The sequence below is a fragment of the Plectrocnemia conspersa genome, unplaced genomic scaffold (genome assembly GCF_051122295.1).
Source record: "Plectrocnemia conspersa isolate PC_06_02 unplaced genomic scaffold, ASM5112229v1 ptg000001l, whole genome shotgun sequence".
NCBI classification, from domain to species: Eukaryota; Metazoa; Arthropoda; class Insecta; order Trichoptera; family Polycentropodidae; genus Plectrocnemia; species Plectrocnemia conspersa.
Genome location: NW_028277165.1, coordinates 867,121 through 885,121, shown reverse-complemented (window position 1 = coordinate 885,121; position 18,001 = coordinate 867,121). Strand labels below are relative to the sequence as shown.

Here is an 18,001-nt window from a genome sequence, read left to right as displayed (position 1 = left end):
TGTGTAAAGATTTTTTTTAAATTCATAAAACTTAAAATATGTGTCGAACATTCGGTGTAAATTGTAAAAAACGTTCTGCTTAATAAAAATGTTATTAAAAATGTAAAATCTAAAATAATAGCATATCTCGAAGAAAAAAGAATCGCCTTGAATGGGCAAAAGCTCATCGCCATTGGACCGCCTAAGATTGGAGAAGAGTGGCTTTCTCCGATGAATCCAAATTTAATCTGTTTGGAGCAGATGGTAAGGGACTGTACGCCGTAGAAAAAGCGAAAGATTTCATCGCTTATGCATTAATCGATTCATCAAGCACTCACCCGATGTGATGATCTAGGGGTGTATGACAGTTTACGGATTGGGCTCTGTAAATTTCGTCCAAGGTACAGGGTAATTGGAATTTCTAAAGACGGGTAACTGCTATGAGAGGTTAACAATCTGGTTTCTCGTAGATGTGTTGTCCTAATAAATCGATTTATATTTATTTATTTATTCAATATTGATTGCCTAAAGCAAACTAGATGTATTTTTTTCATGTCAACACGTATCAATAAAAAATAGTTTTATAAATAAGTCTTTTTATTTTTCATATAGTCTAATTCATAAAAAATAGTTGGATAAACGTAATATTTACAATTAATTTATAATAATAATCAGGCTAACTAGTAGTGAATTTTTTAACAAGTTTATGAAGATTGTCGGATAAATTTTTCATGTAATAGAAATCAGGTTCTATTTCTTTGATAGCTGTAACAAAATCATCTTGGGTGATATGCGAAGAACCAGCTATAACTTTTATTGTGATATCTTGAACGGAAGCATAAGGCAAATTGCACATCCTTATATTTACCCGCCAAATGCAGCCTAAAGATCCGCTTGTTATTTTAAAGGTAAACCTAAAACAGAACAATAAATAAAATAATTTGTCGACTGACATAAATTAATTTTAGTCTTTCTAATGTATTCAAAACTACTAGACAAGAAATATCATCAAATATATCATAAAACTATGCCACTTAAAACAGTACAATACAAAGATTAAAAAGAACAGAAAGGAAGAGATTGATTCTGTTGAGATGCTATAATACTTACAAGTCATTTTGAGATTCGAATCCATACACTAAGTGTAAAAACTGCAACATGCCTTCCCAATTTCGTACGTCGCTAGAAGTTTTAGCGCAATAGTTCAATAAATTAGGAACATCTTTAGCCGTCGAGCATAACGAATTCAAATTTGTCAAATTCAACTGATTCATCATTGCTATGTGCATATACTTAGATTTAGAATCCTTCATGCATATATCGATCGAGATGGATGCAACGTTCGTTGCACAGCGGATGATATTATCATTTCTAGATTCAAACTTAATCTTTAACCTTATTGTTTTTTTCAACAAAAGAAAATTCCATTCGTAAGCCGAAAGATCTTCAGTACAACAGTCCATTCTAAAATAAATAAAATAAAATAAATATTTTATAAGGGATTCATATTTAAAATATACGTACGTGTTGAACTTCAACGCTTTAAATTCATCGATGTTTATAATCGGATCTTCGATCATAGAAGATAATTCGTTTCTTGAGCAATCTTCACTTTGAAGACATTCTTCGCCTTCGAAACTATTATTGAATTTCACATCATCTTCGTTCTTAGACTTCTCGGATATGTCCAACTCTTTGGCGTTATCTTCTGCAGAGGTATTGACCAACGAAATGTCTGAAAAGTTATCCAAATCGTGTATCGTGGCAGCCATTCGCAGACTTAAATCTTCAATCGGCAGATTTCTCACGTTCTTAATCCAAGAGCACGCTTCTAAGCTGGTCCTTTGCCTTTTATTATTACTGTCATCATTGTCGTACAAATCTGAAGAAGAAAACTTTCTTTTCTCGCTCGTCTCTAGCACAACAGAATCTTCAGGTTCCATTTTAGGAATTAACAGATCCTCTCGGAGATCTATCGAGGTGTCGGGCTGTATTTTAGTATTTTCTTCACAAATCAAACTCTGCTTTACTTCTTCGTCGTCTGTTTTATTAATTCCATTTTCATTTGTTTCTTTCTCGGTAATGATTTCAAATTGTTCCACTTTAATTATAACTTCCTTATCAACTTGATTTTCAAAATCAACATCCATCGGTTCGGTTTCAATACACATTTCTTTATCTTGCAATCGATCGCTAATATCATGTTTCAAATTTAACGAAACATCCTCAACGATCGACATATGTTGATCTTCAACACAATATTCAGTCGTAGATTTATGAATTTCTTTAACAATTTGTATAGCATCATCTAACATAATTACTTTATTAGAAGCATCAATATATTTAATTTCTTCTTTTGATTCGCTCACTTCTAAAATTTCTTGAACTTCTTGAGAAATCTTGGGTGTCTCAAGTTCATCTACTTTAGGATCGCGTTCATTATTATCGATAATCTCACATTCCATAAAGTTAGATTGATTCATAAATTCTTCACCAGATACAGATTTTATTTTAATTTTATCTTTGTCATCGTTTCTTATGGATGAATTTGCTACTTCTTCAGATTCATAAATAATAATTTCTTCTCGTTTCTCATCAATGTATTTTGCACATTCTACAGATTTAGGTTTATCTGACATCGCCGTCGATAATTTATGATTTATTGAAACATTATTCACGACGATCTTTGTTGTATGAAGTTCATTATCTATTTTATGTTCTAAATCAAACATGGAAGAGTCAGGTATAGGCGTAGAACATTTATCAAATTTAGGAGCAAATATACTCTTTTCTACATCATTTAATAAAATTAACTTAAGTTCTGCTTCTGGAGCCACGTCGATTGTCTCGATTTTGTGTTCTGGTTTTATAACAGCGATTACGCTGTTTTCGTTTTTTTCATCTAAAATATTTTCTATTGACTTTTCACTTTCAATTGGTCCTTTACTTAATTCAAATGGTTTGGATTGAGAAATGTTATTTTCTTGAGCAGTAGCGACTGATGAATCTATTGTAACTAAAATTTCGTTGTATTGAGAATCAAAACCTATTGTTCTTCTTTTCTTTTGTTGATTACCTTCAGTTTGCAGTAGAACAGAATCAAATATTTCTCTAGCATTAGACTTATTGGCAATGATTTCACTCTCTTTATCATTTGCTACTGAGATATTATCTACTGACATTGACATTGCATTATATTGAGAATCGAAATTAATTGTCTTTTTATTTTGTTTATCTTCAATTTGCGGTACAACAGAATCAAATATATCTACCACTGTGGATTTATTTTCAATAATTTTACCATCATTATCATTTGCTATGGATAAATTATTAGCTGTTACTGCTATTTCACTACATTGAGAATTTAAAACAATTGTTTTTCTTCCGCTTTGTTGATTATCTTCAGTTTTTCGAAGAGATAATTCCATTGTTTCTTTTACGGTTGCTCTCTTTACGTTTTGTTGATCATCTACAGTTTTGGAAAGAGCAAAATCCATTACTTCTACAGTGGACTTATTAGCAATTATTACATTCTTTTTATCATTTGCTACTGACATATTATCTACAGTCATTGACATTTCATTGGATTCCAAATCTACAACTATTGTTCTCTTTAAATTTTGTTGATTATCTACAGTTTGCGGAAGAGCAGAATCCATTATTTCAGCTACAGTGGACTTATTAGAAATTATTTTATTCTCTAGATCATTTGCTACCGACATATTATCTACTGTCATTGACATTTCATTATATTGCGAATCGATAACTATTGTTCTCCTTTTACATTGTTGATTATCTTCAGTTTGAGGATGAACAGAATCAAATATTTTTTCTACATTGGACTTATTAGCAATTATTTTATTCTTTTGATCATTTGTTGTTACTGACATATTATCTATTGTCATTGACATTTCATTAGATTCCAAATCTAAAACTATTGTCTTCTGTAGCTTTTGCTGATTATCTTCATTTAGCGGATGAATTAAATCAAATATTTTTCCTGCAGCAGATTTGGTAATTATTTTATTCTTTAGATTTAGATCATTTGCTAGTGACATATTATCCACTGTCATTGACACTTCATTAGATTCCAAATTAAAAAGTATCGACTTCTTTGTGTCTTGTTGAACATCTACAGTTTGTGAAAGAGCAGAATCAATTATTTCTCTTACAGTGGACTTATTAGCAATAATTATATTTTCTTGTTCATTTGTTACTGACATTTCAATGCATTGAGAATCGAAAACTGTTGTCCTCTTTATGTTTTGTTGATAATCTACAGTTTGAGTAAGAGTAGAATCCATTTTTTCTCCTATGTTGGACTTATTAGCAATCATTTCACTCTCTTTAACATTTGCTACTGACAGATTATCTACTGTCATTGACATTTCATTACATTGCGAATCGAAAACTATTCTACTCATTTTGATTTGTTGATTATCTCCAATTTGCGGAAGAGCAGAATCAATTATTTCTCCCACAGTGGACTTATTAGCAGTAATGTTATTTTCATCTGCTGCTGATAAATTATTGAATGTTGTCGGTATTTCATTGCATTGAGAATTGAAAACAATTGTCTTTCTTATGCTTTGTTGATTATCTTCAGTTTGCGGAAGTACAGACTTATTAGCAATTACATCAATCTTTTCGTCGTACGCTCCTGACGGAATAGCTACTGTTATTGACATTTCATGACATTGAGAAGAAAAATCTATTGTACTTTTATTTGTTTCCAGAATGAGTTCTCCCGCAGTGGACTTATGATCAATTATTTTAATCTCTTGCTCATTAGTTACTGTCATTGACATATCGTTACATTGAGAATCAAATACAATTGTCTTTCTTTTATCATCACTGTCTGTTGTTAATATATTATTTTCTTGGTTATTAGATTCGGTATCTTCAATGATCGTCTTTTGGTATTGAATTATCGGCACAGTGGCCAATGTTGAATCATAATAATCTTTACCTTCAACGTCGAACACAGTAGTTTTATCTTTAAATATATTATTGGATATCGAAGATATGGCCATCGTCATTGACATTTCGCAATCATTATGTTGCGGTTGGATTATCCCTCGCTCATTTTCTTGACTACTCACCAGAGGTAAAATGTTAGATTCGATGATCGTGTTTTGATTCTGGATTGTCGGCACAGGAGGTAATGTTAAATCATGATCGCCTTGGGTTTTAATGGAAATATCGCATTTAGACTGAGGAACGAAGACAATAGTTTTTCTTCTATTATCAAGATTATTAGATATCGAAGGAAGAGCTATCGTCATTGACATTTCGCAATCGTTAGGTTGAGGATTATCGGTCTGTTGCTCACATTCTTGACTAACCGCCGTAGCCGTATCTTCGATGATTGTCTTTTGATGCTGGATTATCGGCACAGCAGCCAATGTTAAATCATTATCAACTTGGGTATTAATAGCTGCCATTAAAGACCTGTCATATATTGACTGAGGACTTAAGACGACCGTTTTTCTTTTGTTATTCAGATCAGATATCGACGAAACGGCCATCGTCATTGACATTTCGCAATCGTCAGATTGAGGATCGAATTGATCAATAACCTTTTCTTTCTGAAATTGGATTATTGGCACAGCAGCCAATGTTAACTCATAATCATATAAATCTGAATTATTTTGTGTTTTAATGGCCTTCGTTATGGACATATCGCATAAAGACTCAGATTCGAAAACGTCCATTTTCTTTTTTATGTTACATTTGTTGGAAACTGACGGAACAGCCATAGTCATTGACATTTCGCATTCGTCAGATTGAGGATCGAAAACGACAGTCCTTCTTTTATGATTGCTGACCGTTGTCGACATATTTTGTGGCTTTTCAACATTTATGGGATTAATCATACTCAGTAATGATTCTATTTCATTTGTGTGATTGTGATCGTCATTCTGCTCCGGTAACGCCATCGGAAATAATGGATTTAACATATTGTAATCCAAGATCTTCTGTCTTAAATCATACTTCCTGTCAGGATTCTCAGTGTCATTCGACTGCATCGTAACCAAATCCGGTATTACAGTAACTTTTGGTATGTTATTTTTATTTATCAATTGATTCTCGATATCGGATATATCGTTAACATTCGGAATCAATTGTATGTTTTCCTTCTCATCTATCCAACACTTTCCTTTGTCTTTGATATCGGCGATGATATTAACACACGAATGGACGAAAGTCGATTTCGGTTTAGTTTTCGGTACGACAATTTCTTGAATCGGTTTCGAGATATCTAAGGTGATGGACATTTCGCTGTTGGCCGATCTGTCTTCGCAGTACTTCTTATCCGATTCGATTTCGCATTCTTTATTATAACCCGTCGTTATTTCCATAGTATTACTTATGTTTTTTGTCGGTATTTTATAATTGATCAAAGCTTCGGTTTGATCGGTCATGCTCGGATTTGTGAGTTCTAGTAAAATATCGGACAGTCGTTTGTCAGTCGGCTGATTGGCCGCAACTCCGATTATACAATGATCTTCATTATCGTCGTCGTTGTCATTTTCGGCCGCAGGATTGGCGGCGAAAGTGACGTTGTGAGCGTTTTCTGGCGTAAAACTCATATCGAAGGAGTCATCGTTAAATACCTGCTTTTTCAACTGTTCGAATTTGTCATGCTGTTCTTGAGCGTCATTCTGCTCGTATAACGAATCCATGCTTGCGACGGAGCCTCGCGGAAGTTGACTGCCGTCAGTGGAGCAAGTTATATTTTTGTTGGTTTCTTCGAAGAATTCGTCCCAGATTGTGTTTCCGTGATCAGCCATTCTGAACAATCTGGTGAATAAAAATAATACATAAAATACAGGTTTAAAGTAAAGATAATAATAAAGCTTTCGGTACTTGGGCGATGAATGTAGGATCCGATGGCATCATCATTAAAAAAATTAGTAGAAGAAAGAGATGTCACTGCATGCCTCTATCTCTCATTCACTCTAGTTACTTAACACGCGAGCAATCGGGAGTCAAAATTATCTATTTTACGGTATAATAAATTTAGTTTGAAAATCAGGGATGTTATTTGAAAGAGAGGGGGGCAGGTGGGGGCATTTGCCCCTTTCTTGAATTTGACCAGAAAAATACATTAAACTCTTTCACTGCGTTTGACGTCTAACTTCATGGCAAACAAGCCCAAGACGCGGATGACAGCCGTCATCAAATTTTAAACCTTACATATAAGGGTTGAAAAGTGGAATATTAAAATCTTTAACTAACGACATCTCTGGATGTTTGCTTATAAACGTATGTAAGTAAAATGAAATATTTTCGAAAGAATTATTGGTGTTTCCAATTCTCGCCAATGCGGCGCAAAAATATCACCGATTCCCAGACTTTATCGAATTGGGCTTACGCGTGTCAGGTTACAACGAAAGATTCGAGTTGCGTGAAATTGTGAGAGCGTTAGGGATAAAAAATAACGTACGCAATTCCTTGAGTGGTCGAGAAACTGACTCGCTTGTTTCTGTCGAATGTCGTTCCATCGTCATCGACGTTCTGCCTCAGGTCCAATTCGGACAGGGGATTTCTCAGTTTGGGGGGTTTCAAGATCGACGATCTGCGCGGCTTCTTTTCGGGTGGCATTATGCTATTTTCTGTTGAAAAATGTCTTATTTATGCAACACATAACGTCATTTCATATTTGTTATAATAATACACACCGAAAAACAGCAATTTTATAGAAATAACGCAAACGATTGCTTATAGAATAACGACTCGCAAGCGAACGAACGGCGACTTTCAAACTTATAACCTAAAAGTTGCCATGCGAAAAATATATTTCCCGCTGCTGTCAAATTATATTTCTAATTTTAAAAAAAGAAGTAAAATTATTAATAACAATAATAATAATTTACTAAAATAGTACTAATAAATAAATTAACATAAAAACTTATTTTTTTTAAATATTTTTTTTTGTCATAAAAAATAAGAATACAATAATTTTGTAAATCATATTTTTCATATTAAATAGATTGTTACAAAAATAGAGCATTCGTGAAATGATTTTTTCTTAATTATAGAACGCCATAGCACATCAGTAGATAAATGTTCATGCATAGCATAACGGAATTTTCACGTCAACAAGAAAAGTTAGAAATGTATTTTATTAAGGTACGGATTAAATAAGTTAAGAATTTAAACGAATATTACTTTTACTAAATTATATATTCCACATATTTTTCTAAAATTATTTTCCACATGTTAATCAATTCTGTAATATCTGATTCGAAAAATAATGTATTTTTGAAAGCAATAAATTATTTAATGTCGTTTTTTATAACTGTTTTTGTAAAATAGTTTTTTCCACCTAAAACTGTTTAGGGTCAATCGTCACGTGATTGACGGTCGTTGATGCGACCGATTGACCGTTTATAGAGGCAATTAAAGCAATTGTCAATCGTTTCTACGTGATTGACGGGATTGTACGCTTGCGCATTGAGATCGTTTTTTAGTCTCCAGCGCGTTTGCATGAATGGTGGTCATGCCCAAACGCGATTTTGTATTGTTGATTATACTGCTGTATAAAGATTTTCCTGTATTACGGAAAGTCACCAATTACATTACAAACATATTATGGACTTATAAACCGGTATACATGGAAGAGCTACTAAAAAAATTAACACTACGAATCGACGTCAATAAGGAAAAAATTAAAGTTTGGTATTACAACGAAATGTTTTTTAGAAAGCAGTGCAGTTAGTTAAACATATTTTCAAATTAATATTTATTATCTTTATTTACTAACTGACATAAGTAGATCATTATATATACAATTTAATCATAACAGATTTGGAACTGAGAAACTTTTTCTGGAATGTTCCATCAACATTTTTTTCCAATTAGTTTTTTGCTACATCAATATTTTTTGTTGCAACTCAAATTATATTTTCAAGAGTAGAATCTTAAGTGCAGTTTCTATATATTTAATATCTGAAAATGTACTCCCGAACATAAAAATGAGTTTAAGTCCACTTAATATGTTCTTTTTGTTATAGCAGTCGTCTTCACGGCAAAACAAGGACGAAAACAACACCAACTGACGATTTAGTGAATTTAGCTAAAACATGTTTCACAAGAACAGAATGTGAATCTAAAATGTGACCAGCTCTTGGCCAAAGGCGTTACGCAGAAAAAATAATTAACGACATACTTTTTGAACGCGAAATTGTATCACGTTCTAATTCATCCATCACCAAATTTATTACATGCGACTTAAACGTCACCTCTACAATATGTCACAGACACCTATGCCATACCACAATTATTTCCTCACAAATTATAGGTTCTGTACCAAACCAGTCTCAAACACAACTTCAGTTTCTCTCATATACAATCAACCACCTGTATTGGCACAACTAAGTTCCTTGAAAATTTTATTTGTGAAAATTTGTTTTACTTAGATTAAATAAACAATTTTAATCTTATTGTAATAATAAAGTGTTCGTTTATATTATGTTTATGTTTTATGCGTATGTTTAGTATATAAACAAATAACTATATTAACTAAATAAATTAATAAAACTATTGTTGTCTTTTAATTTTTGGAGTATATATTCACATGCTTCTATTATTATCATGTTCAAGGTATGAGAAGCAACAGCACGCATAAACTTTAAGTATTTTAAATTCAAACCAATTACTAAGTATCTTATTGATTTAGAGAGCCTTTGACTAGCAGGAATAGACTGACGCATATTAGTGTCTTGTTTTTTATTGTGTTAGATTATTCTTAATCCATTCGAAGATTTTTTTATAATCATCGCGCTCAGTTTCTTCTAGAATTGTTTATAAATAACATGTAGTTAACCCTTAGACCGCCGACCGGTAAATTGTTAATTACTCGCTGTACGCCATGCGTTTTTAGCGATATATTTTTTTGGCTACTTACTCTGTTTAACACATCATTACAGCCAAAATACTCAATTTTTATATTTTAAAATTATATATGTATGATTAACATGGTTTAAACATTCTAATTATATCAATAAACAAATATTTTTAGTCGTATTGTTGGAAATATGGAGTGAACAAAACTAAATCTATTCGTTGGGCCGCGAGTTGGCTCGCGTACACACACCTACACACACATGAACGCGCGCGGCACTATACAAGCGAACGACAAGCAGGGTCATGCTCACACTGAGACAATTTTAATATATAAATCTGCAACGCATTTTTTCTTCGTCTGACCTACATCCTGTTATAAAAATTTACAAATCGACAAGATTTCTTTGATGCATACAAAATCACATATATCGTACACAAAAATAACCCTAATAATCAAACCGTTTGTTTTTGATCAATGGTGTTTGCAATTGGTTGTTGTTGAAGGTTGTCATATTTCTTTATATATAAAAATATTAAATAATAAAACTTGATAGCAAGATACGATGTTACATTTAACTATATATAATAAGATGTATAATTTATAATATATACATATTCTTCTTCTTCTTCCACGGCACTACAACCGGTGATCGGTTTTGGCATTTCCACCTAATTTCTTGTAGGGCTTCTAGATATATCTTGAGTTTTAGTATGTCTTCCGATATTGTTTGCATTTTTCCTGGTTGTAATATTGCACATTCCAGCTTCCAAAATTGAAGTCCAATCGTTTATCTAGATTTCGATCGTCTAGGTAAGGGTTTCCCAAACTTTTTGAGCGATGGAACACTTCGCAAATCCGAAAATTTTGGCGGAACACTTAGCTTATTTTGCTGTACCCAACTTCTAGGTACTAAAATCTTCGCCTTCATTATGAAGTAGAATATGTTCATTCTTTTAATTTACTCCAAATTTTTGGGAAATATCTATTTAGGTTCCATGGAACACATATTTTGGATTCGCGGAACACCAGTGTTCCGCGGAACATAGTTTGGGAAACCATGGTCTAGGTCATTATGAATTGGGGCGGATTTATTATTTCTTTGTGATTTTTTCATAACTATTTGGATTTATCCACGTTGGTTGGTTTGCTCCATGATAGAAACCCTCCTCCTTTATCCGGGCTTGGGACCGGCAAGAGTGCAACATATCTACACTCCAGGCGGAATATGTAATATATATTGCACACACACACACATATATATATACAATAAATAATAAACTTTTCGACCATCGTGACGCATTGGGGTAACCTGTTAGGTCACGATGGTATTAATTTAATGTAAATAAATAAACACATTACAAATAAATTATAAAATAATAAAACAAGTAAAATAAAATGATTCTACGACAAGGAATCGTTTTTGTTATTATTATTATTATTATTTAATATTTACTAAGAGTTAATATTGATATTTTATTAATTATATCTTATTTACATTTATTAATAAGTATTTAATAGTAATTATTATTATTATTATTTAATTATTACAAACAATAAAAACCAATCACAAAAACAGTTGACAATATTAAAACAGTCGAAATAACGTATAAATATATTCACAAGTATTTACAAATCACAATTATCATTGAAATATTGATGACATAATTTAATTTCGATTCATAAATTAAAGTATAAAAAAACGAATTTCCGCGATGCGTTTGTGCTAACCCTAAAAGTGGTCTAAAGAAGCACGATCGAAACCGCGCGCGAAATACAAACGACTAAAATTAAGGCGTGACTTTATAATTATATATACCACTGTTTCATCGCAAATTCTATAAATAAAATCACTGAAATCGTTTACTAGGAACTCAAACTGATTTTTAAAACATATATTGCCAACTTTTACCTTTCCGTTTCTTTAAAAAACGAAGGTTTTAACGAGCGCATCATATCATGCGCTTGGCGTTGTACAGTAGATTTAGTTGCGCATCATATCATGCGCTTGGCGTTGAAAGGATTAATAACATAAAACTTAAACAACAATAGGTAGTCCCTAATTCCCCCATATATCGCCATGCTCGGCAATTCATCGCATTTGGACCTAACGTTAGATTTTGACGTCTACTGTCAACTGACTTACAATGGCGTTTATCAAAACTGGTTTGTACAATTTACAATTGGAACGTAGAATTTAGGGTTGAAGGTTTTGTTTTTCAGATAATAAAATTATTGATTAAAAACGAAACATTGAATATTAGTTTACTAGATATTTCTTTTAAGTATTAATCTTCATCTTTGCAGAACCTGATATTGAAGTCGATGAAGAAGCATTTGCTTCCATCGAAACAGTTCAATGTATAGTCGAGGTAATGTATCGTAATATTTGTTAAATCGCCTGCTAACGCATGTGATCTTAAGTTGGGTTTTTTTTGTTCAAGTTCTTGAATGTAGAACCTGAAAACGATATCAGCAAAGACGCGAACATGAACGACGTTGACGACATGTTCGAAATAGGTCAAACATACTTTATAATGGTGCTAATGTTTAATACGTGTAATTTATTGCTTATTATATGCTTTCAGAAACGCACGATGTTAAAGATATACTTGATATGAATGTGAACGTTATACCTAAACAAAAATACAGCGACACCGAAGTAATGATTGAATAGTTTCCTTATATGTTGATGTTTACAGCTTATTTAATTAATAAAATTTGAATTTCAGAAGCCAGAAAGAGAAAAATATACTAATATCGATGAACTTAAAACTACAAACCGTACTTTCCAATGTGATAAATGTAGAAAAGCCTTCAAAAACAAATATCATTTATCACAACATATGAAAACTCATTGCCGTCTTGGTGGATTTGAATGTGACATACGTGAAAAAACATTTAAAGTTAAACATTATCTTCCACACCATATGCTAAGTCATAAAGACATTAACTTTAAATTTGAAAAATGTGAAGAAACATACAAAACTAAAAATTATCTTTCACAACATAGTCAAAAACATAGCGATATTCGTGACTTTGAATGTGACAAATGTGGGAAAACATTCAAATGTAGAAAACGTATTTTATACCATATGGCGACTCACAGCAATGTTCGTAGCTTTTCTTGTGAAAAATGTGGAAAAACGTTCAAATGTAGAAAACATATTTTATACCATATGGCGACTCACAGCAATGTTCGTAGCTTTTGTTGTGAAAACTGTGGAAAAAATTTCAAAACTAAACAACATATCTTAAACCATATGTTAACACATAGCGATGTTCGTGACTTTGATTGTAATATATGTGGAAAATCATACAAAACTAAAATGCATCTTTTACAACATATAAAAAATCATAGCGACGTTCGTAACTTTATATGTAAAGAGTGTGGTAAAGCATACAAATCAAAATCTAATCTTTCATACCATATGCTAAATCATAGTGCTGTTCGTAAATTTGAATGTGAAAAATGTGGAAAAGCATACAATAAAAAAAACCATCTCTCACGTCATATGCTATGTCATAGTGATGTTCGTGACTTTGAATGTGAAAGATGTGGTAAAACATACAAAACTAAAAATCATCTTTCACGACATATGCAAAATCATAATAATCTTCCTGACTTTGAATGTTTGTTATGTGGAAAAACATTCAAAAAGAAATCCGATCTTTCAAGCCATACACTAATTCATACTGATGTTTGTGACTTTAAATGTGAAAAATGTGGGAAAACTTTCAAAACTAAAAAATATCTTTTAGGACATACACGCCGTCATATTCGTAATGAATTAGCCTGCTCAATATAACATTTCAATATTAATTTATAGTCTTAATATGAAAAAAAGAAAGGAAAAATATGTCTTGGTCGTGAAATGTACACCTATAAATGGGGATGACTTAACAGGTACGCATTCTTTGGTAGTCGAGAGTAGCAACTTTTTATAAATTGAATACATAACGCTACTGCTAAATTTCACTGTCCATACATATATATTTTAATAACATGTATACTATATAACTTTCAATAAAATAACATTGCAGTGACTCAATCTGTGTCTAATTGCCACTGGTCAGCATCCATCCGTCGAGATATCCCAAACAAATTATTACACAAGTTTAAAATAAATTTTGTGTTTTAAATATAATAATTTTCGTATTAGCAAGACTACAAAATTTTGATGACTTATTAAAAATGTTATCGATGAGTCACCCCTTTTTTCCTGGAAGGTGTTAGGCGTTGTTTATATAATCCCCATAATTATATTGTATTTTAATGAATTACCATTTTAATAGCTCGCGTTTATTAAAAATATTCCTTTAACTTCCCTAAAATACCTTCAAAAGTGAAATGCGTAAAAAATATTATAAACTAATTTTAAAATCAAGATAAGAACGATTACTTTTAAATGACATTTAAAGCATTAAATGCTTACTTCTCTTCATGATTTTTATTACTAAATTAAAAGGTGGTATTAATAGGGATTTTTTAGATTTATCTTTAACACCTAGTTGCTTGTTAATAAGTTGGGTTGACAAGAAGAGGGGGGGAGGAGGCAAATTTAGTTTATAACTGGGCGTTGAATAACCTTGGGTCGATAAAAGATTATTTATTACTATTCTGATGTATTTGCAACTTGGCAAATGACTGAGGCAAATCGGCAACACTTTATGCGCCAGTCATAAAACTGTAATTCCGTTTGATGGTATTTGTTGTAAGCCATCGGGTGAACAGGAAGAACGCCAACCTCTCCTCGGTGAGAGAAGTTACATAGGGCGAGCAGACGTCCTCCCTAGAGCAGGATCGTCCTCCTTAAAAACTAATAAGTTATCAATGTTTAATGATTTACTTTTGGACGAATATAATCGTACTTCGGCCAAAATTTTGACAGCTGTCATCAACGTCCGGCGAATACGACGATATTATATCAACATCTAAGTCGAATTAGTGTAACTTCCGAAACTCGTGCCATTTATAAACAGTACAAATGAATAGAGAAGAGTGTAGAGTTTGCTTGTTGACCGTCGAAAATGTGACTTCCCTATTTTCGCTAATCAAAGAATTCGACATGACTGTTAAAGATATAATAATGAATTGCTCTTCCGTAAAAGTATGAAATTCATGATATTATTAACATGTAGAATTAGATTAATGGTCTATTTTCTTCGCAGATTATCGAAGAAGACAATCTTACAAAGTTCATATGCGGCAAATGCACTTCAGATGCTATTTTAGCTTACGGTTTCAAGAAAAAATGTGAAAATTCTGAAGAAATTTTACATGTAACATTTTTAACATGTAATATTGGCTGTTTTTCTATGTATAATGATGTGTATTTTTTTTAGAGTCGAAAATGTTCAACTTTTATAAAAACAGAATATGACGATGATATTGATATGCATGATTTTAATGTAAATAATGTAAATAGTGAAAGATTGTCTATCAAAAGTGAACATGACGATTCCCCTAATAGCCCGAGTGCTTTGTCTGCTTTGAATTCGTCGGATTTAGAAGACGATACGCCTTTGAATAAGATTGCTATTACAGTTAATCCAACCAATAGACCAGATAAGAGATCTAAAATGTAATTTTATATCATTTATTTGTGCCATTTATCAATATGTATACTTCATTTGTATTGTTATTTCACAGGTACGAGTGCATAACGTGCAATTTAGCTTTTAAAAACAGACTCGTTCTAAAAAGACACTTTATCAAGATGCATAGTTTGACTGCGCTAGATAAAAAGTTAAAAAATAAATGCGTAGTTAAAAAAGAAAAAAAACATAATGATGAAAAAAATATTATGTTGTGTGATAAATGCGATCATAAGTAATATTTTTGATTTTTTTTTATATGTATGTTTGTTATGTGATGATTTATTGAAATGTGTCATTTCAGATGTTCCACTTTGAGCCTTTTAAAAAAGCATCGGAAGACTCATTCGCCTGAAAAGCCATTCGCATGCGATAAATGTACATATCGTACTAGAACTGCGTATTCTTTAAGAACACACGCCGCTACTCATACTACTGATAAACCATTTTCATGCGATAAATGTTCATTCACTTGCAAACTTTTACCAAGGTATATTTTTTATTAGATAATGTGAGCGATTGCGAGAATAGATGATGAAAGGCAAAGGCGACTGTCTGTAGAAGGTAGAGCGATATATATCAAATGATCATGAAATTATGAAAGTTATGATGTAACGGAAGAAGTATCATCTTTATATTTAGTACTGTTGATTCACATCTCTAAAAAATATTCATAATTCAGCCTCGTACAACATATAGCACGAACGCACGAACAGCGAAAAGACTACCCTTGTAATACGTGCGGTAAAAGATTCTTCAGTACCTCGCATCGAAAAATTCACATGCGAGTGCACACCGGGGAGAGGCCGTACTCTTGCGACAAATGCGGCCTATCCTTTTCTCAGGTATAATAATACAAAATTCAATAGAATAAAAAAATCTCACATAGAAAGTTTCTCAAACATAAATAAATAAAGTGTGTCACCTATACTAAATAAACAGTGAAATGCTTAACCCTTTATTTGCCTAAATCCAAAACAACGGCCTTTGCTTCTTTGGTGTAAATTACCGGATCCGACGTTATCATTGAAGTAAGAGTCGGATACATTTTTAAAGGACTAGAATATATACTTCACGAGTAAAATATTATTTTAAGAACACCTCGGCAATCAAAGGGTTAAATAAATATTTTTTCTTAATCTCTAGATTATGTAATTCTAAGATTACTTACAAAATTTTCACTCAGAAATCTAATTTGGAAAAACACATTAAAATCATACACGACGGTGCTTCAAAAACATTCTCTTGCTCCACGTGTAACTACACAGCGCATTCTATATACACAATGAAATGCCACGAGAAGAAACACACGGGTGAACGTCCTTTAAAATGCGACATGTGCAACTACAGTTGTATTGCGACTTCCACTTTAAAATTGCACAGGTAATCTCTTCATTATTCTAAATACTATAAAGTTCTGCATTACGTATCTTTTTAATCTAGGCAAAGACACGCAGGCGATGCAAATTATAAGTGTGATATATGCGACTACAAATGTTACACGCCTTGCCGTTTAAAAGATCACAAACGAACGCACACTGGAGAACGGCCATATTCTTGCAATCTCTGCGAATACAGGTTTTTATATTTATTCAATCTAATAAAAATAATATAAAATGTATGAAACACCATGCCCTAATATTATTCTAAATTAACATAATTTTTGACAAAGCCTATATATGTATTTGTGTAATTATAATACACCTTAAAATGTTTTAGGTCAAAAACTGATACTGCTCTGCGAAATCACAAAATTTCACATTCCAACGAGCAAAAGTATTCTTGCTCAAACTGTCTATATAGAACAAATTACAAGTCAAACTTAACCAAACACGAATTGAAGCTGTGCGGTCGGATGACTAAAAACCACATAACTAAAAAGTATATTTGTAAATATAAATTTACAATTTTTTTTTATTTTTTATAATCATATTGTATATTTACAGCTGGTTTGTTGATGATATTCTAATAAAAGAGCAGCAAATTGATTCTTTAAACAAAGATGCTTCGATGTAATTTGTTATATAATGTGCTTTGTAATTTCGCCTATTATATTATTATTTGAGAACTGATACATGAATCCGCCTCAACGTCAGACTATCGCTTGCTTTCCAGCCAGATTCTAATTGGAGCGAGCTAATCTGAAAATTCGCATTTTTTAGTGGAATCCAATTCAGTCGTTATTGAACCGTGTTAATACAATAGTGACGTTTTGCAGTAGTTGTATCTTTTAATTGGTACAAAGAACCTGTGTCAATAAATTATTTGTCTAAAAATGAGTTTGCATTTTCCCAATTCTTTAAATTCCTAATTCACTAAAAATTGTCATAGATATAACTTGAATGTGTATATATACATCTGGTGGGAACTTTATCTTAAATAATAATGGTGCCTTTTGCTGAACAATAAGTAATACATTAATAATTGGTAAGAAACTTAATCTTTTGATTATATAAATTGAACCACAATGGGTTTAAATAAAATAAAATATTAAAACCATAAAAGGTTCATTTACCTTTTATTTAGATTATTGTATAATTTTGCACTATCTTTGCCCAGTAGAGAGCGACATTT

The 18,001-nt window shown here is 32.0% G+C and overlaps 2 protein-coding genes and 1 long non-coding RNA gene across 5 annotated transcripts; 2 read left to right on the top strand and 1 right to left on the bottom strand.

The window, feature by feature from the left end:
• Positions 1 to 558: 558 nt before the first annotated feature.
• LOC148238297 (uncharacterized) lies at positions 559 to 7,768 on the bottom strand. Of its 2 annotated transcripts, none has more exons than XM_088197333.1 (5): positions 7,665 to 7,768; positions 7,430 to 7,598; positions 1,504 to 6,783; positions 1,090 to 1,443; positions 559 to 893 (listed from the first exon to the last, which is right to left on the bottom strand). In XM_088197333.1, the coding sequence occupies exons 2-5, from the start codon at positions 7,585 to 7,587 to the stop codon at positions 656 to 658; spliced, it is 6,030 nt and encodes a 2,009-aa protein (XP_088053459.1). In that variant the 5' UTR covers positions 7,588 to 7,598; positions 7,665 to 7,768; the 3' UTR covers positions 559 to 655. The 2 variants fall into 2 exon arrangements, with proteins under 2 accessions (XP_088053459.1, XP_088053466.1); XM_088197340.1 differs by having other exon boundaries at positions 7,430 to 7,612; positions 7,665 to 7,752.
• Positions 7,769 to 11,944: 4,176 nt separating this feature from the next.
• Positions 11,945 to 13,881, top strand: LOC148238296 (uncharacterized). 2 transcript variants are annotated; one of them, XR_015811367.1, is made up of 5 exons: positions 11,945 to 11,995; positions 12,137 to 12,201; positions 12,274 to 12,349; positions 12,418 to 12,491; positions 12,562 to 13,881. It is a non-coding gene; the product is annotated as an uncharacterized LOC148238296 (long non-coding RNA). The 2 variants fall into 2 exon arrangements; XR_015811364.1 differs by having other exon boundaries at positions 12,274 to 12,491.
• Positions 13,882 to 14,699: 818 nt separating this feature from the next.
• LOC148238295 (uncharacterized) lies at positions 14,700 to 17,703 on the top strand. The gene is made up of 10 exons (XM_088197352.1): positions 14,700 to 14,940; positions 15,002 to 15,112; positions 15,176 to 15,414; positions 15,483 to 15,662; positions 15,732 to 15,917; positions 16,110 to 16,272; positions 16,614 to 16,810; positions 16,871 to 17,005; positions 17,147 to 17,308; positions 17,374 to 17,703. The coding sequence occupies exons 1-10, from the start codon at positions 14,818 to 14,820 to the stop codon at positions 17,441 to 17,443; spliced, it is 1,566 nt and encodes a 521-aa protein (XP_088053478.1). The 5' UTR covers positions 14,700 to 14,817; the 3' UTR covers positions 17,444 to 17,703.
• Positions 17,704 to 18,001: the final 298 nt, after the last annotated feature.

Excerpts from the sequence above, each read along its gene's own strand:
- LOC148238295 (XM_088197352.1), top strand. The coding sequence starts at position 14,818 with ATGAATAGAGAAGAGTGTAGAGTTTGCTTGTTGACCGTCGAAAATGTG. Across the intron at positions 14,941-15,001 it reads TGAATTGCTCTTCCGTAAAA|ATTATCGAAGAAGACAATCT; the intron begins GTATGAAATTCA and ends TTTTCTTCGCAG. Across the intron at positions 17,006-17,146 it reads TGCAATCTCTGCGAATACAG|GTCAAAAACTGATACTGCTC; the intron begins GTTTTTATATTT and ends AAAATGTTTTAG.
- LOC148238297 (XM_088197333.1), bottom strand. The coding sequence starts at position 7,587 with ATGCCACCCGAAAAGAAGCCGCGCAGATCGTCGATCTTGAAACCCCCC. Across the intron at positions 1,444-1,503 it reads AAAGCGTTGAAGTTCAACAC|AATGGACTGTTGTACTGAAG; the intron begins GTACGTATATTT and ends TATTTATTTTAG. Across the intron at positions 894-1,089 it reads TTCGAATCTCAAAATGACTT|GTTTACCTTTAAAATAACAA; the intron begins GTAAGTATTATA and ends GTTCTGTTTTAG.